General features: G+C 37.5%; 1 protein-coding gene across 1 annotated transcript in view; it reads right to left on the minus strand.

Moving 5' to 3' along the window:
* LYPLA1 (lysophospholipase 1) overlaps nucleotides 1-24,522 on the minus strand; it is a 186,587-nt gene that overhangs the window by 160,594 nt on the left and 1,471 nt on the right. Inside the window, exon 2 of the mRNA XM_053715044.1 lies at nucleotides 3,276-3,307. Coding sequence (XP_053571019.1) covers nucleotides 3,276-3,307 — 32 coding nt within the window. The remainder of the gene's footprint in view (nucleotides 1-3,275; nucleotides 3,308-24,522) is intronic.

Below are 24,522 nucleotides of genomic sequence, written 5' to 3' on the forward strand. Positions count from 1 at the left end.
TAAAATATCTTTCTTTTTTACATAGAGATGTTCAGGTGATATTTTCTAGTCCGCTTTTTAAAGCTATGCTGCATCACTTTCAAGTTTTTAAACATTTGGGTATTATGGCCCTTTAACTTCTATTATCAATTTGCTTAGTTCTCTTTGTAAAGAGCAATCTTAGGTGATATCATAGCATGTGTGTGTTTTTAGCTGTCCGACAGCAGTGTTTGCGACAATATTTATAGCAATGTTATACATAGTTGCAAACACTGTTGCCAAAGACATGTGCACACTCCTAAGCCCCTATCAGCCTATTAAGATGCACACTTCAACAAAAAGATACAAAGAAAACAAAGCACATTTGATAATAGAAGAAAACTGGTGTTTTAGAGCTAGCTACAATAGTACTAGACAGATAATGCATTTTTAAACAAAGTAGTAACGATACCCAAGAAAAAAAACACACCAAAAAAAAAAAAAAAAAACACAAAGGGATACAAAAACCCAAATATTTTCTTTCATGATTCAGATAGAAAGTTGCTTAAAATTGCATGCTCTAATTTACTCCCATTATCAATTTTTCTTCGTTCTCTTGCCATCTTTATTTAAAAAGCAGGAAAGTAGAGCAAAGGAGTTGGCCCATCTTAGGTTCAGCAAACTGGATAGTGGTGGCTAAATGTAGCCACCAATAAGAAAGCGTAACCCAGGTTCTGAACCAAAAATGGGCCAGCTCCTGAGCGTTACATTTCTGCTTTTTAAATAAAGATAGCAAGAGAACAAAGAAAAATTGATAACAGGAGTAAATTAGAAAATTGCTTAAAATCGCCTGCTCTATCTGAATCATGAAAGAAAAGATTTGGGTTTAGTATCCCTTTAACAAAACAGCAGCAAATTGCAACAGAAACAATAGACAGCGTTCAAACAATATTTACTTTCCCTTTACTTTGTACAGATTAAAAAAAAACAAAAAAAAAAACATATGAAACCCAGAAATGTTCTTTTGTGAATCAGACAGAGCATACCATTTAAAAAAAAAAAAGTTTCAAATTTAGTTTAATTATAAAATTTGCTTTGTTCCCATAATATTCTGTGTTGAAGAGATACCTAGATAGGCATCTGAAGCACTACACACTGTTGGGGTCTGTTTGTGAACACTTGGGGTACATCCACTGTGGTTGTACCCTCAATGGATCATAATTAAACCTTAAGAAACTAATATGTACCATTTAGGGGTAAATAAGGTACAAATATGTTTCCAACTGTCAAATGGTCCATGTCTGTAGCATTTAATCCCCCACAAAAGGTACAATCACTTGTGTGACTAAAAGGTTGAGGGGGGTGGGTGGTTCAAGGCTGCCAAATCCTGCAAGTCCATATTTGTGTACCTCAATTATTCAATGAACACATAACTGTCAGTCACCAAAAATGAATTCAACATACATGTACAGCAAAATAATTAAATGTTCAATGGTTGTTGGCAATATGCAAGGTGAGCAAGGAAACAAAAAATACTTAACTTATCTCCAATAACACTGTTGCTGGTTCTAAATAGCACACAAGCACTTATCTGATGTTCTAAATATAAACATTAAAATGTTAACTCTTACACATAATGCAAATATATTAAATTACAAAGAAAAAAAATCAATTCTATAAAATAAACAAAAACTGTTCAAGAACCGTTTAAAAAAAAAAAAAATGAAATGAAATTGTAACCGTTCATACATTGTGTAACACGCCATAGCGCCATCTATTGGTTGAAAGTTCCTTGACATATGTAATACAGCTCCATCTATTGGTAGATGGTTCATCATTAAAATGTGTACTGGGGAAATAGACTAATTTGCATATAGTGACAATTCAATGTATGGTTTTGAGTTTTATCGTTTATCCCTCCCCTAAATCCCCCTTCCTTTCGAGAGTTATATTTTATTATGTTTTTATACGTTTTCTATATATTTATATGTGTCACCCTACGTTTAATAGGGTGTTAGAGTCTAGTACAGTGTGAAATAAAACATCTTGAGTTGCTCCTTTTGAAACTGGTTGTTTTTCCTGGTTCTTACAGGAATTCCAGTAGTAGTCTTAGAATTTACTATTTGGCTACACTTATCAAACTGCAGTGTGGCTATTGTATTACTGTATAAACAAGAACACAGAAGTTGGATGCTATATAATAAAATTTGAAGAAAGAGCATTATTATACTACTATGTTGTGTACACATTTGCCATCATGAGGCACAAAGGGCTCGTCACTGGGGCAGTACCATAAAAAGGCCAAATTTGCCTTTGAAAGGTACAATCTTCAAGGGTACCAATATGTTCCCCAGTGACAAGCTGTTGTACCCCTAAAGGTACAGTTTTTGCACATTTTTTCTGACAGTGCATGACAGAAAATAGTGCTTCCATCTAGTGCTCTTGCAAAGGGATAACATTTTTGCAAAACATATAGTGCTCCAGAAATGGGCTGGCTCCTAAGCTTACGTCCCTGCTTTTCAACAAAAGATACCAAGAGAACGAATAAAAAATAGGGGGGGGTTAGAAAGTGGTTTAAAACCACATGCTCTGAGCCATGAAAGAAAAAATGTTGGGTTTCATTTCCCTTTAAAGTAATTATATATTACAAATATTGTTGAGATAATCCTTTGTTTACAATCACTAAGTAATATTAATAAAAACAGAAAATGTTACAATATTGCAAAGTGTTACACTGCCCCAACCCGGATGGCAATTCTTTTTTCTGTGGCGAAAACTGTACTCTGTGCTTAATTTCTGCAAATTAGGTGCTGCCAAATGGATAACATTCTTGCAAAACAGTGCTTGAGTCTCGTGCATGCTCCTGAGCTTACGTTCCTGCTGTTCAACAAAAGATACCCAGAGAACAGAAAAAGAGAAGTAAAATTAGAAAGTTGTTTACAACATCCCTTAGTACAATGTAGCCACAAAGACCAACCCTTGTTTGTCTTTCTGCATCTTAAATTTTAGAAGTACTACAAGGCTTGACAATGGACAAATCCCAAAATGCAGTGGGCCATGGGTTATGGAATTTTAGCCCAGCCCCCTATTTTTCAGTATATTCATCCTACACCTTTACAGAGAATCTTTTGTATAGAAAGCTCCCAAGACTCACACAATTGGTTAGTCTACTGATAATAAAACAAAGTGCTGAAAAGAATATGCATTAACATTTTCATGGTGGTTTAGCAATATCATGGTTGGCGCCTGAGTTTGCGTCAAATTTGTTAACCGATTAAATATTCCAGAGAAATACAAATCTTAAAAGTTGTACATACCCAGTGTCTCCAAGACCATGAAGGAATATAACCTAAAATGAAAACAAAAATACATTAATGCAATGTTAAAACTATATAAAGTACATCATCTGAAAATGAAATCACATATGAACGTAGAGCAAATCGGATAATACCAAGAACAAAACCAGTAGTCATTAGCACTGATGGATTCAAATGTGAAGTTAAAGTGATGATGAAGTCATCTTAAACTAACTGCTTAGTTTCTCTGCCATCCCTACCCATATTGCTATAACATTTGGTGTATAAATCACATTTTAACTGGACAGAAAACACCTTGAGATTTGTATATAAAAGACTTACTGAAACTACTTTGCTGTATAATTTTCATGATGCCATCTTATGTAATTTAGCTCTGAAAATCTGAGCAATTTCTAATACTCAGATCTTGAAATGCACCTACCGACTCTTCAATGCCAACTCTGCTAAATATCTGTCCTTATTAGCTTTAAAGGGAAACCAATTTTTTTTTCCCACTATTCAGATACAGAATTCAATTTTAACAACTTTCTAATCTACTTCTATTAGCAAAAATGTCTTCACTCCTAGTATCTCTTAAACAGCCGGGATGTAAGCTCAGAAGCGTGCCTGTATAAGAGCACTATATGGCAGTTTTGCAAGAAATGTTATCCATATGCAAAAGCACTAGATTCAGCCATGTAGTTCTCCAAACAGCTACCTAGGTATCTCTTCAAAGAATGACATGGGTACAAAGCAAATTGGAAACTTTTTAAAATTGAATAATCTGAACCACAAGAGAAAATGTTTTTGGTTTGTATATCCCTTTAACGGATAACTGCAAATAAATGCATTTTATAGTAATTTTATGACCGTGGCTAACCCAGTTGCTGCAGACTAAAGCCAAGATTGTCTCCTTCAAATAAAGCAAATGGTAGGTGGAGTTTAATTTTTGAAAAATAAATTGCAGAAACAATTATGTTAATTTGTTTTAAAAACATTAAGACTTGGCTGATGTTAGGCTATAGCAGCACCATAGAATTGTATTGCGATTAAAAGATAGTTACTATTTGTTCTTTCCCATTGTGTTCTTTTGTTGAAGAGATACCGACGTAGGCGTCTGGAGCACTACATGCTAGGAAATAGTAAAAAGTAGACTGTCTGATCGGTAGGGAATCAGGCTCACCTTTAAAAAAACGCTATCCCAAAGTTTGTAAGTAAATAGTAGTATAAGGTGGCGCAATAAGGATTGCTATTCCCAATATAATTTAAAAATGAATAGTTTTTAAAACCTTAAAATGGTGGTTTATTACACCTCTAATTTTATATTCCTCTTGGAAAGAATGAGCGCTATACAAATTGCAATGTGATTATACAAGCTCCTTTTTTGGTATTTCTAATTAGAACATTCATATGAAAAAATGACAAGTTTAAAACATATTTAAAACATTGTTAAAAACCTGACACCGGTGTCTTCCAATTGATTCAGAATCTGGATAAAAAAGATATATAAATGTATCTATATAGTCATATATAAAATCAAAAGGTTGCTAATAATTAATCAGGGTTCTTTCCTTGTCACGAATGTAAATCATGCAAATACAGCACTAAGACCAAAATGGTAAAATCAACGGTGACCCAAAACGTAATTAAGATTAATGACACTATATGGTGCACAGACACTAACATCATATATTTAATACAATGCTCATGTGAGCTTCAATATTTAGGCCAAACAGGTAGAAAATTGAAAGAAAGAATAAGGGAACACATCCGCAGTTTAGAAAAAGAAAGAAAACACTTGACTGTATGCCCATTTTAAACAATTTCATAAAGGTAACCCGAATGATATGAAATTTTGGGGAATAAAGAAAGGTAAGAAAGATGGTAGAGGAGGGAATTTAGAAAAAAAGAAAAAAAAAAAACACGACTATACCAGGAAGCTGAACTAATATTTAAAATGTGCACTCTGTACCCTAAAGATCTTAATAGTGAACTAGATCTTAATGCAATTATATAATGTATCTAATCACACCATGCAAAAAACACTAGTTGTCAACCACATTGTGTCATTTTTTAGAGAATACATACCCCAACTATGGTACTTTATAAACAATAGAGGCCTTCAAATTCAGAATATATACCTTGACATTATTAAAATATTGCCCAACCCAATCACATTTTATATAGATAACACTAGTATCAGATCAAATCTATGCAAACAAAATATAATATAATATATATTATATAATATTATACCTATATCAAATAAACATACATCATCTTCCCAATGTCAAGATCCATATAAGTTTATATTCCTTTTGGTATCTCATATGAATACAGTAATATGAAACTGCATAATACATGATAAGAATTAAGACAGATGTTTTAACACTGTCAATAAATTTCTTAATGAAAAGCATCTAAAAACGTTGGAACATAACGAATCACTAAGCTTTTGAAAAATCAACCACACTTCAAAGAAAATAAATTATACTCCCATGAAAAACAGAACATCGAGACGTGAGTTTAACACGCTATGAAATTACAATCAGTAACCTAAGAGTTAATTATCAGGCTTTAAATGGCCAAGAATCCACCTCACTGGTATCTTGAGAAAGGCTGCCCAGCCGAAACGCGTTGATGCCAGATCTAAAGCTCTTGCTTACAACACTTTATTTCTTCAAAGTCTGGCGAGACTAACTGCTACGAGACTAACCACCACTTTACCTAACACCAATGGTGTACCATTAGCCTGTTTTTAGACTACTAAAACTGCAACTTAAGGCTAAAAAGTATCACCAGTAGCTACCCAAAAAAAGTCGGACCGCAGAAATCTAAACCACCTATAAAATCCCCTAGGAGGAGTTACTATAACACAAATAAGTGATCGGTCACTGACCGAAAGAAGAACCAAAGATTTGACGAATAGCCACACAGACAGGGATCAAGTAAAAGAATTATTGCAACCTCTGAGCCGGGCACGAGGGATGTGCAAAGATAAGTGTCTAACAGTGAACGGAGAGTCTTGGACCGCAAGTCAAAAACCGCCAAAGAAATACAGCAGGACAAGCGGGCTCATCATCTTAAGAATATCGATCATTGAAAGATCATAAGGCCTGAAAGAAACGATAATTGTACACATCGACAACCACAGCTCAAACATCGGGAGTAATCAGCTGAATTACTTGCATAAGAATTTCCTTTCACCACAGACTCATTAACATAGTGTAATCAGTCAAATACACTATAAAAAGGTATCATTGCAGTGATCATACATTTCAAGAAACTTATAAGAGACATGACATATCCATCCTATATTATGGAATATTAAGTCAGTGTGGAGTGTATAGCAATACCTTAAAAGCCACTTTGTTTATTAATACATTTTTTAGCAACTTTCTAAGTTCCATAGAGCTACTTTGTATATAATATACTTTGCATATAAATATTAATATATTTTTTAGCAACCTTTTGATTTTATATATGACTATATAGATACATTTATATATCTTTTTTATCCAGATTCTGAATCAATTGGAAGACACCGGTGTCAGGTTTTTAACAATGTTTTAAATATGTTTTAAACTTGTCATTTTTTCATATGAATGTTCTAATTAGAAATACCAATAAAGGAGCTAGTATAATCACATTTCAATTTGTATAGCGCTCATTCTTTCCAAGAGGAATATAAAATTAGAGGTGTAATAAACCACCATTTTAAGGTTTTAAAAACTAGATTAATTTTTAAATTATATTGGGAATAGCAATCCTTATTGCGCCACCTTATACTACTATATGCTAAGAAATAGTGCTGCCAAATGGATAACATTCTTGCAAAAATGATGCCAAATAGTGCTCGAGTGTCGTGCATGCTCCTGAGCTTACGTCCCTGCTGTTCAATAAAAGATACCCAGAGAACAGAAAAAGAAGTAAAATTAGAAAGTTGTTTACAACATCCCTTAGTACAATGTAGCCACAAAGACCAACCCTTGATTGTCTTTCTGCATCTTAAATTTTGGAAGTACTACAAGGCTTGACAACGGACAAATCCCAAAATGCAGTGGGCCATGGCTTATGGAATATAAATTGAGAGAAATCAAAGGGATGGAGGGACCAAAAGTGGGGCAGGAATGCCAATTAAAGGGTTAAGGGAGACACAGGGAAGAAAAGTAACTTCCTTTTAATCTTCTGGTCATCTAAGGAGTTAATTATCATTGTATTCTGTTGTATGCTGGTTGTCCTTACACAGCTGCAGCTTAATTTTAGTGCAAAAGGAATTCAATGCGTCTTTTTCCATAAAAACAGTCTAAAAAGTAAACTTTTTAACCTCCTACTAGAAAAGTTAGCATTTGTATTGCAGAATATTCCCAGTACACTAAACAATGTTTGCTCTGTTACATCAGAGCTATCCACAATCCCTTTCATAATATAGACATACATTGTTTTTGTCCACAAAACATTCTGCTAAGAAAGCAAGTATGTAATCTTTAAAGCGACAAGTCATTTGTTTCTTTATTAGATATAAAATAGGGTATTTTAATATGTATCACATTTTTGAAAACCTGACATGTCTATACTAAAAAAGGTAGCTCTTGTGCTTGCTCAGCAGGTCAATGCTGATTAATAGCTCTGTAGGAGATTTCCTTATCAGCCAATGAACATATTCTATGAACAAGTCAGTCACGTCCAGTTAGTTTCCAAATGAAAATAATAACCCCCCACACACACGTTTGGGATCACTTAGACGTTTCCTTATTTTCCATGAAAACCTACATGAAATGAGTATGAATAGGAAATAATAATTGTGCCTTTCAAACTTTGCTTTCATCAAAGAATCCTCCATGTGCAGCAATTACAACCTTACAGACCTTTGGCAGTCTAGTTGTCAATTTGTTGAGGTAATCTGAAGAAATTTCCCCCCATGCTTCCTGAAGCACCTCACAAAAGTTGAGTCAAATTGCGTCCATAACAGTTCAATGTGGAGATCTAGTGACTGTGCTGGCCACTCCATTAAAGACAGAATACTAGCTGGCTGCTTTTCCCCTAAATAGTTCTTGTATAGATTGAAACACAGGTTATGGTATGGCGTTGCAAAATGGAGTGACAGCCTTCCTTGGTCAAGGTCCCCTTTACCTGTATAAATCTCCCAATTTACCGCCAAATCACGCCGACCATCAAATTGCCTCCACCATGCATGACAGATGGCATCAAGCACTCCTCCAGCAGCTTTCGATTCGGTCTGTGTTTCACAAATCTTTGTGATCTGAAGAGATTAGTCTAACAATTTTTTCAAATCTTCCGCTGCCCGGTGTCTGTTCTTTTGCCCATCTTAATCTTTTTATTGGTCAGTTTTATATATGGCTTTTTTTTTTTTTTTGCAACTCTGCCTAGAGGGACAGTATCCTAGACTAACCACTTCACGGTTGACGTTGAGACTAGTGTTTTGCGGGTACTATTTAACAAAGCTGCCAGTTGAGGACCCGTGAGGTGTCTCAAATTAGACACCGATGCCTCTTGCTCAGTTGTGCACTAGGGCCTCCCACTCCCCTTTCTATTCTGGGTAGAGCCAGTTTGCCCTGTTCTTTGAAGGGAGTAGTACACTGAAACCTTCAGTTTGCTCAGCAATTTCTCAGGTGGAATAGCCTTCATTTCTCAGAACAAGAATAGACTGAGTTTTAGAAGAAAGTTCTTTGTTTCTAGCCATCTTGAACCTGTAATTGAACGAACAATTGTGGATGCTCCAGATACTTAAGTCTAATGAAGGCCAGTTGTATTGCTTCTTTAATCAGCACAACAACAGTTCTCAGCTGTGCTAACAATTGCAAAAGGGGTTTCTAATGATCAATTAGCCTTTTTAAAATGATAAACTTGGATTTGCAAAAATCCATTGGAACACAGGACAGATGGTTTTTGATAATGGGCCTCTGCATGCCTATGTAGATATTCCATTAGAAACCAGTTGTTTCAAGCTACAATAGTAATTTAGAATTGTAACAATGAAGCAACAGAAGAAAAGTAGCATGGCTCACAGAAACAAATCCAGAGATCAGCTGGGGGAAGCCGTTAGCAATGAAAATCCAAGCCGTAATGATGATTAAACTCAGAAACGTGATTGAGGTCTTGAGGTGCCAGCCAAAAGGTAACAGGACTGAGGGTGTCCTAAATATTGCACAAAAATAGAAAGTCGGCACACCAGGAATGCAATAAAAGCGAAACTTTATTCCATGAAAAAAGACACACAAAAAGGTAACATGCGTGAGGAGGGGGCGTGGCCTTACGCGTTTCGTGCCGTGCGGCACTTAGTCATAGGATAGTGAATGAGTATTAACAAGGTAAGTAAATACCCTGCCACCACCAGAGTAATATACTCATTTATGGGAGTGACAAGGTATATGGATACAGTTGTGTGTCTAATCTGTATCAATATACGTTGTCACTCCCATAAATGAGTATATTACTCTGATTGGTGGTGGCAGGGTATTTACTTACCTTGTTCGTACTAATTCACTATAATATGACTAAGTGCCGCACGGCACGAAACGCATAAGGCCATGCCCCCTCACGCATGTTACCTTTTTGTGTGTTTTTTGATGGAATAAAGCGTCGCTTTTATTGCATTCCTGGTGTGCTGCCTTTCTATTTTTGTGCAGAATTGTAACAATGTCTACACAATTTCTGATCAATTTGATGTTATTTTAATGGACAAAAATAAATAAATTTTGCTTTTCTTTTGAAAACAAGTCAAATTATAAGTGACCCAAACTTTTGAACACTAGTGTATGTATATATTTAACATGTTTAAATATTGCTTTTTTATGTGTGTGACATATTCACTGAGTTTAATGTCCTTTAATCACTTCATAGCTCGTCATTCACATGGCCTGTGGGCGCATGACAAATCCTTTTTATCATGCAGGGGGGGATCACAAGTCAAATTTTTTTAGCAATCCCCCAGACTAAAGCCCAAGGATCTTGTAGTGGAGAGAAGAGATGATAGAGAATGGCACCATCAAATGGTGACCCTATAAGTCAAAGAGTTCTATAATATTGTAAGATTAGGGTTGGGTGCTGTACATAGAGTGAGTATGTGGGTGGATAGTGGCTAACCCAACTACAGAAGTATGTACATAATAGCACTCATCGCTATCATTACCACTGTGAAAATGAGTCAAATTGTTTATGTTTCAGAAACAAAAAAGGTTTTAAACGAGACAAAATGTATGGGAACACATTAAGATAAAATCAAAATCTTTATTAGTTGCAATTAAAAATTGGGAAGTACACAGATAAAATCAGTAGATTAGTAGTTAATGGGCAAAGTATAGGTGATACACTTGTGCATATATAGTGACCACTACATTAATGGTTAATATGCAACACAGTGTAGTTTAACAATGAGGCTAAGTGTGGGTTAATAGTTAAGTTAATACTACAAAGATATTTCAAAGGGAGGTTCACTCTTGAAATGTGCACAAGTCCATATGATATTAAAGGGCAAATGTATCTCAACTAATATTAGATCTGGTTGTATAAGCTTTCACATAAAGTAAGTCACAAGGGGCCTATTTATTATTGTGCAAGCGGACAAGATCCGATATTGTGGATCATGTCCGCTGTCGGCATTTAAAACTGCACCGGCAGTTCTTATGAACTGCTAGTGCAATGCCGTCCCCCTGCAGATTCGCAGCCGCTAGCAGGGGGTGTCAATCAACCTGATCGTATTTGATCGGGTTGATTTCTGTCCACCGCCTCAGAGCAGGCGGACAAGTTATGGAGCAACGGTGTGGAGCTTTATAAATATGCCCCTAAATCATTGTTTGCATAGCACTAGGGCTGCAACCAACGATTATTTTCATAATCGATTAATCGGCCGATTATTTTTTCGATTAATCGGATAAAAAAAAATAATCAATAATTGTTTGGTATATTTTAAATAGAATCCACATACTGAGTTTTACAAATATAAAATTCAGACTAAAACTTTACATCAACACAACTGTTTGTCCAATTTTAAAACAGCAGAGCACAGTTTTATAATTAAACAAAACCAAAAACCGTTTGAAAACAGGTATAACTTCCACCTTGGCAAGGGGCCTCTCAATAAAGTAACCCTTGACTTCATTCTAACATAAAAAATATCTTGAATATCTATATGCAATGGTAAATAACCAACTATAAGGTTAAGGGAAAATATCTAGCCCGCTCTAAAAATAACAAATTTATACTTATAAAGGTTGAATCTGGAACGTATCACAATTGATCAAAAATTGATCAAAATATAAAAAACAAAAATTTATGCTTACCTGATAAATATATTTCTCTTGTGGTGTATCCAGTCCACTGGTTCATCCATTACTTGTGGGATATTCTCTTTCCCAACAGGAAGTTGCAAGAGGACACCCACAGCAGAGCTGTCTATATAGCTCCTCCCCTAACTGCCACCCCCAGTCATTCGACCGAAGACAAGCAAGAAAAAAAGGAGAAACTATAGGGTGCCGTGGTGACTGTAGTTTAAAAATAAAAAACACCTGCCTAAAAATGACAGGGCGGGCCGTGGACTGGATACACCACAAGAGAAATAAATTTATCAGGTAAGCATAAATTTTGTTCTCTCTTGTAAAGGTGTATCCAGTCCACGGGTTCATCCATTACTTGTGGGATACCAATACCAAAGCTTTAGGACACGGATGAAGGGAGGGACAAGGCAGGCACTTAAACGGAGGGCACCACTGCCTGTAAGACCTTTCTCCCAAAAAAAGAAGCAAAAGTATCGAATTGTAGAAATTAGAAAAAGTATCAAGCGAAGACCAAGTCGCCGCCTTACAAATCTGTTCAGAGGCCTCATTTTTAAAAGCCCATGTGGAAGCCACCGCTCTAGTGGAATAAGCTGTAATTCTTTCAGGAGGCTGCTGGCCAGCAGTCTCATAAGCTAAGCGGATTATGCTTCTTAGCCAAAAAGAAAGAAGTCGCCGAAGCCTTTTGGCCTCTCCTCTGTCCAGAGTAGAAAACAAACAAAGCAGATGTTTGTCGAAAATCCTTAGTAGCTTGTAAATAAAACTTTAAAGCACGAACCTCATCAAGATTGTGTAAAAGACGTTCCTTCTTTGTGGAAGGATTAGGACATAATGAAGGAACAACAATCTCCTGATTGATATTCTTATTAGATACTACCTTAGGAAGAAACCCAGGTTTGGTACACAAAACTACCTTATCTGCATGAAAAAAACAGATAAGGGGAATCACACTGTAAAGCAGATAACAACGAAACTCTTCGAGCCGAGGAGATAGCTACTAAAAACAGAACTTTCCAAGATAAAAGTTTAATATCTATGGAATGCAAAGGTTCAAACGGAACCCCTTGAAGAACTAAATTTAAACTCCATGGCGGAGCAACAGGTTTAAACACAGGCTTGATTCTAACTAAAGCCTGACAAAACGCCTGAACGTCTGAAACCTCAGCCAGACGTTAGTGCAAAAGAATAGACAGAGCAGAAATCTGTCCCTTTAAGGAACTAGCAGATAATCCTTTCTCCAATCCCTCTTGGAGAAAGGATAAAATTCTAGGAATCCTGACTTTACTCCATGAGTAACCCTTGGATTCACACCAATGAAGATATTTACACCATATCTGATGATAGATTTTCCTGGTGACAGGCTTTCGAGCCTGAATTAAAAGGTATCAATGACCGATTCGGAAAAACCACGCTTTGATAGAATCAAGCGTTCAATCTCCAAGCAGTCAGCCTCAGAGAATTTAGATTTGGATGTTTGAAAGGACCTTGAAGTAGAAGGTCCTGCCGTAGCAGCAGAGTCCATGGTTGAAAGGATGACACGTCCACCAGATCTGCATACCAAGTCCTGCGTGGCCATGCAGGAGCTATCAAAATCACCGAAGCTCTCTCCTGCTTGATCTTGGCAATCAGCCGAGGGAGCAGAGGAAACGGTGGAAACACATAAGCCAGGCTGAAGGACCAGGGCGCTGCTAGAGCATCTATCAGCGCTGCCTTGGGATCCCTGGACCCGTAACGAGGAAGCTTGGCGTTCTGACGAGACAACATGAGATCCAGTTCTGGTTTGCCCCATAGTTGAATCAACTGGGCAAATACCTCCGGATGGAGCTCCCACTCCCCCGGATGAAAAGTCTGCTGTCTTAAAAAATCTGCCTCCCAGTTCTCTACTCCTGGGATATGGATAGCTGAGAGATGGCAAGAGTGAACCTCTGCCCATAGAATTATCTTTGAAACCTCCAACATTGCCAGGGGGCTTCTTGTTCCCCCCTGATGGTTGATATAGGCTACAGTCGTTATACTGTCCGACTGAAATCTGATGAACCTGACCTCCGCTAGCTGAGGCCAAGCCTAAAGAGCATTGAATATTGCTCTTAGTTCCAGAATGTTTATCGGAAGGAGGGCTTCCTCCTGAGTCCACGAACCCTGAGCCTTCAGGGAGTTCCAGACTGCGCCCCAGCCCAGAAGGCTGGCATCTGTCACTATAGCCCATTCTGGCCTGCGGAAGCTCATTCCACTGGACAGATGGACCCGAGATAGCCACCAGAGAAGAGAATCCCTGGTATCCTGATCCAAATTCAGCAGTGGGGACAAATCTGTGTAATCCCCATTCCACTGACTGAGCATGCAAAGTTGCAGCGGTCTGAGATGTAGGCGGGCAAACGGAACTATGTCCATTGCCGCTACCATTAAGCCGATTACTTCCATACACTGAGCCACTGACAGCTGAGAAGTGGAATAAAGAGCACGGCAGGAAGTTAGACGTTTTGACAACCTGACTTCTGTCAGAAAAATCTTCATTTCTACTGAATCTATCAGAGTTCCTAGGAAGGAAACTCTTGTGAGAGGGGAGAGAGAACTCTTTTCTTCGTTCACCTTCCACCAGTGAGACCTCAGGAATGCCAGAACAATGTCCGTATGGGACTTGGCGATTTGAAAAGTCGACGCCTGTATCAGAATGTCGTCTAGGTAAGGAGCCACCGCTATGCCTCGTGGCCTTAGAACTGCCAGTAGGGACCCTAGAACCTTCGTAAAGATTCTTGGTGCCGTGGCTAACCCGAAGGGAAGAGCCACAAACTGGTAATGCCTGTCTAGGAAGGCAAACCTGAGAAACCGATGATGATCTCTGTGTATCGGAATGTGGAGATAAGCATCCTTTAGATCCACGGTAGTCATATATTGACCCTCCTGGATCAAAGGTAGGATGGTTCGAATAGTCTCCATCTTGAAGGATGGGACCCTGAGAAATTTGTTTAGGATCTTGAGATCTAAGATGGCTCTGAAAGTTCCGTCTTTTTTGGGAACTATGAACAGATTTGAATAGAATCCCTGCCCCTGTTCCTCCCTTGGAACTGGGTGGATCACTCCCATGACCAGAAGGTCTTGAACACAATGTAAGAATGCCTCTCTCTTTATCTGGTTTGCAGATAATTGTGAGAGATGAAATCTCCCCTTTGGAGACGAGGCTCTGAAATCCAGAAGATATCCCTGGGAAACAATCTCCAGAGCCCAGGGATCCTGGACGTCTCTTGTCCAAGCCTGGGCGAAGCGAGAAAGTCTGCCCCCAACTAGATCCGGTCCCGGATCGGGGGCTACTCCTTCATGCTGTCTTAGAGGCAGCAGCAGGTTTTTTGGCCTGCTTTGCCTTGTTCCAAGCCCGATTAGGTCTCCAGACTGGCTTGGACTGGGCAAAATTTCCTTGTTCTTGTTTTGCAGCAGAGGAAGTTGAAGCTGCGCCACTCTTAAAGTTTCGAAAGGAACGAAAATTGGTCTGTTTGGTCCTTGATTTGTTGGACCTATCCTGGGGAAGGGCGTGGCCTTTTCCTCCAGTAATATCAGAAATGATCTCCTTCAATCCAGGCCCGAATAGGGTCTGCCCTTTGAATGGGATGTTAAGAAGCTTAGACTTTGAAGTAACGTCAGCTGACCAGGATTTAAGCCATAGCGCCCTACGCGCCTGAATGGCAAAACCTGAATTCTTAGCCGTTAGCTTTGTTAAATGAAAAACCAGCGTCAGAAATAAATTAATTGGCTAACTTGAGAGCTCTAAGCCTGTCTAGGATATCATCCAACGGGGTCTCCACCTATAGAGCCTCTTCAAGAGACTCGAACCAGAAAGCCGCTGCAGCAGTGACTGGGGCAATGCATGCAAGAGGCTGGAGAATAAAACCTTGTTGTATAAAGATTTTCTTAAGGAAACCCTCTAGTTTTTTATCCATTGGATCTAGGAAAGCACAACTGTCCTCGACGGGAATAGTTGTACTTTAGCTAGGGTAGAGACTGCTCCCTCCACCTTAGGGACCGTCTGCCACGAGTCCCGTGTAGCGGCCTCTATGGGAAACATCTTTTTAAAAAGCAGGAGGGGGGGAGAACGGTACACCTGGTCTATCCCATTCCTTGGTAATAATTTCTGAAAACCTCTTAGGGATTGGAAAAACATCAGTGTAAACAGGCACTGCAAAGTATCCATTTTACACAACTTCTCTGGGACTACAATGGTGTCACAGTCATCCAGAGTCGCTAAAACCTCCTTGAGCAACACGCATAGGTGTTCAAGTTTAAATGCTGTCATTTCAGAGTCAGACTGAAGTAACGCCTTCCCTGAATCAGAAATGCCACTCACAGATAGAAGCTCTCCTGCTTCGGCTTCTGTACATTGTGAGGGTATATCAGACATAGCTACTAAAGCTTCAGAGAGCTCTGTATTTATTCTATCCCCAGAGCTGTCTCGCTTTCCTTGTAACCCTGGCAGTTTGGACAATACCTCTGTGAGAGTATGATTCATAACTGCCGCCATGTCCTGTAAAGTAAACGCAGTGGACGCGCCAGATGTACTTGGCGTCACTTGAGCGGGAGTTATAGGTTCTGACACATGTTGAGAGTTAGATGGCATAATCTCCCTATTGTCAGTCTGAGAAACCTCTGGTGATAAATCTTTAAAAGCCATAATATGGTCTTTATAACTTATAGAAAGGTCAATGCATTTGGTACACATTCTAATAGGGGGTTCCACAATGGCTTCTAAACATAATGAACAAGGAGTTTCTTCTATGTCAGACATGTTTAACAGACTAGTAATGAGACCAGGAAAACACTTTAATAAATGTGAAAAGCAATGAAACAAAAACGGTACTGTACCTTTAAGAGAAAAAACTACCATATAAACTGTAAAAACAGTGTTAAAAAGCAGTAAACTCTATGAAATGTTTTACAGTGTGTACAAGAGACTAAAACAGCATTGCACCCACTTGCAAATGGATGATTAACCCCTTAGGCCCAAAAACGGATTAGAAAAACGGTAACACCGTTAAAAAACAGTCAAACGGACTGCCACAGCTCTACTGTGGCTCCTACCTTCCCTTAAACACGATTTTTGCAGGAAAGAACCCCTCTATAGTGGTCCTAGATGCCAGAGGACTCCTTTAGAGAAGCTGGATGTCTCAGTCTGTATAAAAACTGTGCATAAAGTGCACGAAAATAGGCCCCTCCCACCATGCACTCACAGTCAGAGGGCCATAAAAAACTACTCCTAGGAGTAAAATAACAGCCATGTGGAAAACTAGGCCCCAAAATAAAGATTTATCACCCTCAGAGAAAAAACGTTTTTTCTGTTAAGTAATGCAAACGTTTAAACATTAAGTACTATGAGGGTTAACATAAAAATTACCCTTATCTTGTAAGCATGATCCCAGTCGCTGTTAAATCACTGTATCAGGCTTACCTTAAATATATCAGGCACTGTCAGCATTTTCTAGACCTTATCTCTCTAGAAAAAAATATACTGAACATACCACAAATCAGGTGATTTGCCAACTGTCCCCCCAACTGAAGTTTTCTTTCCATACTCTTCAGTTATGTGTGAGAACAGGAATGGACCTTAGTTACAAACCGCTAAGATCATCAACCTCCAGGCAGATTCTTCTTCCAATTTCTGCCTGAGAGTGAAACAGTACAACGCCGGTACCGTTAAAAAATAATAAAACTTTTGATTGAAGGTAAAACTACACTAAGTCACCACATATCTCTTGATACTTCCTTTCTTGTCGAGAGCTTGCAAGAGAATGACTGGGGGTGGCAGTTAGGGGAGGAGCTATATAGACAGCTCTGCTGTGGGTGTCCTCTTGCAACTTCCTGTTGGGAAGGAGAATATCCCACAAGTAATGGATGAACCCGTGGACTGGATACACCTTTACAAGAGAAAAACAATTCAAAAGCGCTAATGACTATATATCAACAACAGGACAAAGCCTTACACATTTATTTATACAGTACATAAAATCAGCAATAGCAAGCAATCCGCTAATAATTGTGCAAACAGATAAAAGTGCACATCAGTTCAAATAGCAACTCTCATCAATCTAGGGGCTAGGTATAAATAACAAGCTCAGCACTATATCATGCAAAGCATAGTTCCAAAACACCTGATTTAATATAAACAATACAAATGATGACTATTATATCTGGGTTACACATAAGCCAGGGGTATTTATACTGTTCTGAAAAAGTGAAAAGTATACGTCTGTAGACATCCTTTAGGCTAAGGACCATAAAACACAATACCATGTGCAGGAGCTCAGTGGAGTGAAGCAACTGGTGTTGTGCACAGACCAACAAATCGATTATGAGATTCGTTGATATCGATTATGATTAGTTGTTGCAGCTTTACATAGCACTATATTCAGTAATAAGATTCCTTTACAAAAGTAGCAAATAGAATATTGTGCTACTATTAGATAAGCATTGTACATGATGAGGAATCTATTAGATACTTATAAGCTATGTATATATAAATGCGAGAGCAATGTGAAAATCGGTTGAATTGATTAAAAAGGAGATTTAAACTCCAATATCTCTGATGACTTGGCAGTTTTATAAATAATAAATTATAAATAGCTATGTATCTTCCAGTGGCGTACTTATAAATATTGAGTCTATAATAGTCCCTTTGTATAGATCGCCAGTGGTAACAAACAGCTGTATTTTACAAGTTTGATAATTCAATTTTGCATTGTTCTGTTTGGCAGCATGTATTCTGAGTAGCCAGACTCCAACGTCGATATGATTATCAGCACACCAATAAGACGGTGAAATTGCATTCAGGAAGTCGGTTTTATATTATATTACTCAGCGGTGTATATTTTAGGTAACCAAAGTTTAGCACTGTTATGATTACCAACAAATAATAGTAAAGTATAAAATGCTGTTCATCTTCCAGCGGTATATTTATAAATATTAAAAGGGACACTGAACCCAAATTTTTTCCATTCGTGATTCAAATAGAGCATGAAATTTTAAGCAACTTTCTAATTTACTCCTATTATCAATTTTTCTTTATTATCTTGGTATCTGTATTTGAAATGCAAGAATGTAAGTTTAGATGCCGGCCCATTTTTGGTGAACAACCTGGGTTGTCCTTGCCGATTGGTTTATAAATTCATCCACCAATAAAAAAAGTGCTGTCCAGAGTACTGAACCAAAAAAAAAAAAACCTTAGATGCCTTCTTTTTCAAATAAAGGTAGCAAGAGAAAGAAAAAATTGATAATAGGAGTAAAATTAGAAAGTTGCATGCTCTATCTGAATCACAAAAGAAAAAATTTGGGTTCAGTGTCCCTTTAAGTCTACAATAGACCCTTTGTATAGATTGCCAGTGTAACAAACAGCTGTTTTTTTACAGATTCAATAAGTCATTTTTCTGTTATTCTGCTCTGCAGCGTATATTATGAATAGCCAGACTCTAATCAACACACCAATAAACTGGTGAGATTACGTTCGATGACATTTAGTATTGGAGGACATATCCTTTTATAAACACTAGAATAAGATATCACAATTAATTCAAAACAAAATGTGACAAAATCAAATTCTTGTACGCTTTTTTTTTTTTTTTTTTAAATAATTCACTCTTCTTTCACGGTCACTTTACTAATATATTATTTGTTTTATATCAGGTTTTTTAACTTTTTCTATTGTTTGTATAGCACACATTAATTCTACCTCGTCACTAAGTATGAAAATGTCATATTATATCACATTACATAAATTCACTTGTTTAGGATCACATAATATGATATTATCCCACTTATGTTTATAATATTAAGCCTACGTTATGTCCTTTTATTTACTATAGACAGAATATCCATTCCTAATCTATTCACACATGGACTATATAAAATAGTATAACAGGCACATATGGTATTCATCTCTGTTCACACAATGGTTTGAAATATCTGGTATCAGTATATTTAGGTGGCCAGCAACGAAGTTGCAGGACAACCTATTGTTATTGTCAGGATTATTATTATGCCAAACTTATTGTATTGCCCATAACTCTTGAACTGCTAATGCACAGCTCTTGAAATCAGGTATGCTGGTTCAGCCTATTGCTCTGCTACATCTCATGCAACATTGAACTCATACGTCATAAGGTAAGGCAGCCATATTGCTTTTTGCGACAAATTTCGAGAAACGCTTAAAAAAAAATCTTTATCTCTTGAACTGCTTATGTTACAACTTTGAAACTTGCTGTGCTCAGTGCTGCCGATTAGTCACTGATGACGTGTGAAGAGAGTATCTCCGAGTGGGGGAAGCTGCTCTGGCTGTGAAAAAAAAAAAACAAAAAGGTACGTTTTTAATCAAAACGGCTGCTTTCTAAGCTTTGATGAATGAAAGTGCCCCTGTTTTTAATAGTATTTTTAAAAGACAGGCTCTCATTTATCAAAGTTTACCTTCACTTTAATACCATATGGGCTTGTGCACGTTTCAAGAGTAAACCTCCCTTTGAAATATCTGCAGTATTAACTTAACTATTAACCCACACTTGCCCTCACTGTTAGGCTACACTGTGTTGCATATTAACCATTAATGTAGTGGTCACTATATATACACAAGTGTATCACCTATACTCTGCCCATTAACTACTAATCTACTGATTTTATCTGTGTACTTTCCCAATTTTTAATTGTAACTAATAAAGTTTTGATTTTATCCTAAAGGGACACTGAACCCAAGTTTTTTCTTTTGCGATTCAGATAGAGCATGTAATTTTAAGCAACTTTCTAATTTACTCAGTTTAAAATTTTCTTCATTCTCTTGGTATCTTTATTTGAAAAGTAAGAATGTAAGTTTAGATGCCAGCCCATTTTTGGTGAACCACCTTGGTTGTCCTTGCTGATTGGACAGCACCAAAAAGTGCTGTCCAGGGTTCTGAACAAACAATTTGCCGACTCTTTAGCTTAGATGCCTTTTTCAAATAAAAATAGTAAGAGAACAAAGAAAATTTGATAATAGGAGTAAATTAGAAAGGCGTTTAAAATTGCATGCTCTGAATCATGAAAAAAAAATTAAGTTCAGTGTCCCTTTAACAACCGACAACGTACGGTGTACGTCCATAAAAAAAAAAAAAATACAGTTAATGACCGAGGACGTACGCCGTCGGTCTTGGAAAGCAGGGGAAGCGATCCTGATCGCTTTCTGGTTATTGCAGCGATTCCTCGATATCGAGGCATCCTGCAATAACATTTTTTACCCCTCAGATGCAAAGAGAGCCACTCTGTGGCCCTCTCTGCACGGGACATTGATGCCCGCAATCGTTGGTGGGTGGGAGCTGATGTGAGAGGCGGGTGGGCGGCCATCGATGGCTTCCTGGCTGAAGAGGGGGGCGGCGTGCCCGTGTACAGGGAGGGAGCGGGTGGGAACCGCTACACTACAGAAAAATGTTATGTTAAAAAGTGGGAGAAAGGGGGAGGGAATGGGTATAAAATGTATCTAAGGGATCTGGGAGGGGGTGGGGGATTGTTCTTGGAAAAAAAAAAAAAAAAAATTGGGTACTGGCAGACAGCTGCTAGTACCCAAGATGGCTCCCAATAAGGTAGAGGGTTAGAGAGCTGTGGGGGGATCCTACACAGCAGCATATGTAAATATGCTAAAGCAATTTAAAATAAAAAAGTAAAAAAATACCTTTTTTGGAGGGATCAGGGGGTGTGATGTGTCAGGTGGGAGGCTGATCTCTACACTAAAGCTAAAATTAACCCTACAAGCTCCCTACATGCTACCTAATTAACCCCTTCACTGCTAGGTATAATACACATGTGATGCGCAGCGGCATTTAGCGGCCTTCTAATTACCAAAAAGCAATGCCAAAGCCATATATGTCTGCTATTTCTGAACAAAGAGGATCCCAGAGAAGAATTTACAACCATTTGTGCCATAATTGCACAAGCTGTTTGTAAATAATTTCAGTGAGAAACCTAAAGTTTGTGAAAAAGTGAACAATTTTTTATTTGATCGCATTTGGCGGTGAAATGGTGGCATGAAATATACCAAAATGGGCCTAGATCAATACTATTAGAAGGTCTTAAAAAAAAAAAAACACATGTCAAGGGATATTCAGGGATTCCTGAAAGATATCAGTGTTCCAATGTAACAACTAATTTTGAAAAAAAAGTGGTTTGGAAATAGCAAAGTGCTACTTGTATTTATTGTCCTATAACTTGCAAAAAAAGCAAAGAACATGTAAACATTGGGCATTTCTAAACTCAGGACAACATTTAGAAACTATTTAGCATGGGAGTTTGTTGGTGGTTGTAGATGTGTAACAGATTTTTGGGGCCAAAGTTAGATAAAGTGCGTTTTTCTAAATTATAAAGATATGATGAAAATAATGGTATCGTTAGAAAGTCCATTTAATGGTGAGAAAAACGGTATATAATATATGTGGTTACAGTAAATGAGTAAGAGGAAAATTACAGCTAAAACACAAACACCGCAAAAATGTAAAAATAGCCTTGGTCCCAAACGGACAGAAAATGGAAAAGTGCTCTGGTCATTAAGGGGTTAATGTGTTCCCATGCATAAGGGTTCAATTTTGTCTCATTTAAAACTTTTTTTTCTGAAACAGAAACAATTTGACTCATTTTCAGAGGTAATGATGGTTGAGTGCTATTATGTACATACTTCTGTAGTTGGCTAAGTCACTCTTCCCCCACAGGATTGCTGATAGCCTAGTGGGCAGCACTTGCAGGCTTCATGGGACTGTCAGTGACATTACCACAAAGCTTCATATCTTTAAACCCCTCGATCAGCTCTCTCAGCAGCTAGAAACCTCCAAGACCCCTCATTTGAAAGAGAAACAGTAGATCTTTTTAAAATAAAGTAAATTGATGGGGATTTGCTTGGGAATCGTTCATATGTGCAATTAAAAAAAATCTGGCATGTCTATAGATCGCTAATAAAGTTTATTTTCTGGAAAGCACTACCCAGTTTAAACTGTATTTAGTACAAATCAGAACTCTCCATTTATGAGATGCAGGCTTAAAGTGAAGATCAATTTTCATGTGAAAGTGCCTGGTTTTATAAAAAAAACTATTAAAAACAAGAGCACTTTCATTCATGAAAATTGACATTTCAGATGTTTTTTTTCTTCTTGAAGCCGCTCCAGTGCTTCACCAGCCCGTCGCAAGCCTCATCATACGTGCGCAATGACGATTATCCTCCAATCACAGCTCCCCCCCCCCCGGGGTAATCATTGTCTGAGGCAATGCCGTGATTGGAGGAAGCCGGTTTCATCATTTCTGGGCAAGTAAACCAGGAAGAAGCAGGCGGGGAATCGTTTCAGAACAGCGATCCGGCGTTTCAGAAGAACAAGGTAAGTATTTTTTAAATACGGTGCTATGTCAATGTTCAGGAATGAAAAAGACCCTGTTTTTAATAGTTTTTTTTTTTAAATCTGCGCACTTTCACATGAAAATTGACCTTCACTTTAAGTATCAAGCAATATTAACCTCAAAATAAAGCAAAAGTTCTGAAAACAATTTCAACTAACATAAGTTGTCAAATGATACTTTAAAACAGAGCTACCTCTCTCTGTACACCACAGTGCACCCAGACTTTTAAATTACTCAGCACTGCAAGCTCACAGAACATACCAATTGACATTAGTTACCAAATTATTAAAAGCCTTGAACTACACAGTGACAGATGGCGCACAGATTATCAGTCTGAGATAGACCTGATTTTAGGCTTTAATAACAAAAACCCATACAGATATTAAATACATTTTCCAGTGGTGTAAAGCAAAGAAATTGGGGGTTAATGTAAAATTATATATATCCAGTTTTACTTATTGTCTATTTGTGGTCCAATTCCATAGTGAAGACTTAAAAATATTTTTGCTTTGGAAAGTAACATTTTTTTTAACTGCTGCTCTTTCACATACACACAAGTTAAAGGGACATTAAACCCAAAATGTTTATTTCATGATTCAGAAAGAGAATAAAAATGTAAACAACAATCCAATTAACTTCTATTATTTATTTTGCTTCATTTTTTAGCTATCCTTAGTTGAAGAAAAAGCAATGCACATGGGTGAGCCAATCACATGAGACTTCTAAGTGCAGCAACCAATCAGCAGCTACTGAGCCTATCTAGATATTCTTTTCTGCAAAGAATATCAAGAGAATAAAACACATTAGATAATAGAAGTAAATTAGAAAGTTGTTTAAAATTGCATGCTCTTTCTATATCATGAAAGAAAAAAATGGGTTTCATGACCCTTTAAGTACCATGTCCTATAATTGTTCAATACAGTATTGCAGTGTTGCCCAGTTACACGCAGGCTGTTTTGAGGAGGTAAAGCACTTGGAAAATCAGACAGGCAAACAATGTTCTTTCATTCTTAAAAAAGACATACTTGATTTTAGCATAATACAATGTTACCTTTAAACAAGTATTATTACTCAGTCAGAATGCTGTGGCTAGAGGGTAATTTATTTGAGAACACATACACCATTTTACCATATAGTAGAACACAAAATTGGAACATGGTTTGGAAGTGAAAAGGAGTACACAAATGCTATGATCTGATTATTCTGGTGATAACACAGAGGAGGGAAGATACAGGTTAGCGGATACTTAAAAAAAAAAAAAAAATAGCACAGGTGAAGAACAATTCAAAAATGTTTCAAATGAAAAGAAAATCTAATTCCTACATTAAGATAGTTCATACTGAGGTGACAACCACAGACTAAAATCTGTTACCTTATAAACTACACAAAAATGTAAAGGCTGAAAAACTACACAACACTGATCTATAAAGAATTATTATTTGAGGATGATACTGAAAAGCACTTCAGCTGTGGGCGAACTAGTGAAAAAAGCTGATCAAAAGACATGGTATGTAGGTGTATGAGTAATGCCTGAGAGTACTGCAGTTTATTTAGGGCTGGTGACAGGTGCGTGCTCTAGGCTTGTGGGTGTCAGCATA

The sequence above is a fragment of the Bombina bombina genome, chromosome 5 (assembly GCF_027579735.1).
Source record: "Bombina bombina isolate aBomBom1 chromosome 5, aBomBom1.pri, whole genome shotgun sequence".
Lineage (NCBI taxonomy): Eukaryota > Metazoa > Chordata > Amphibia > Anura > Bombinatoridae > Bombina > Bombina bombina.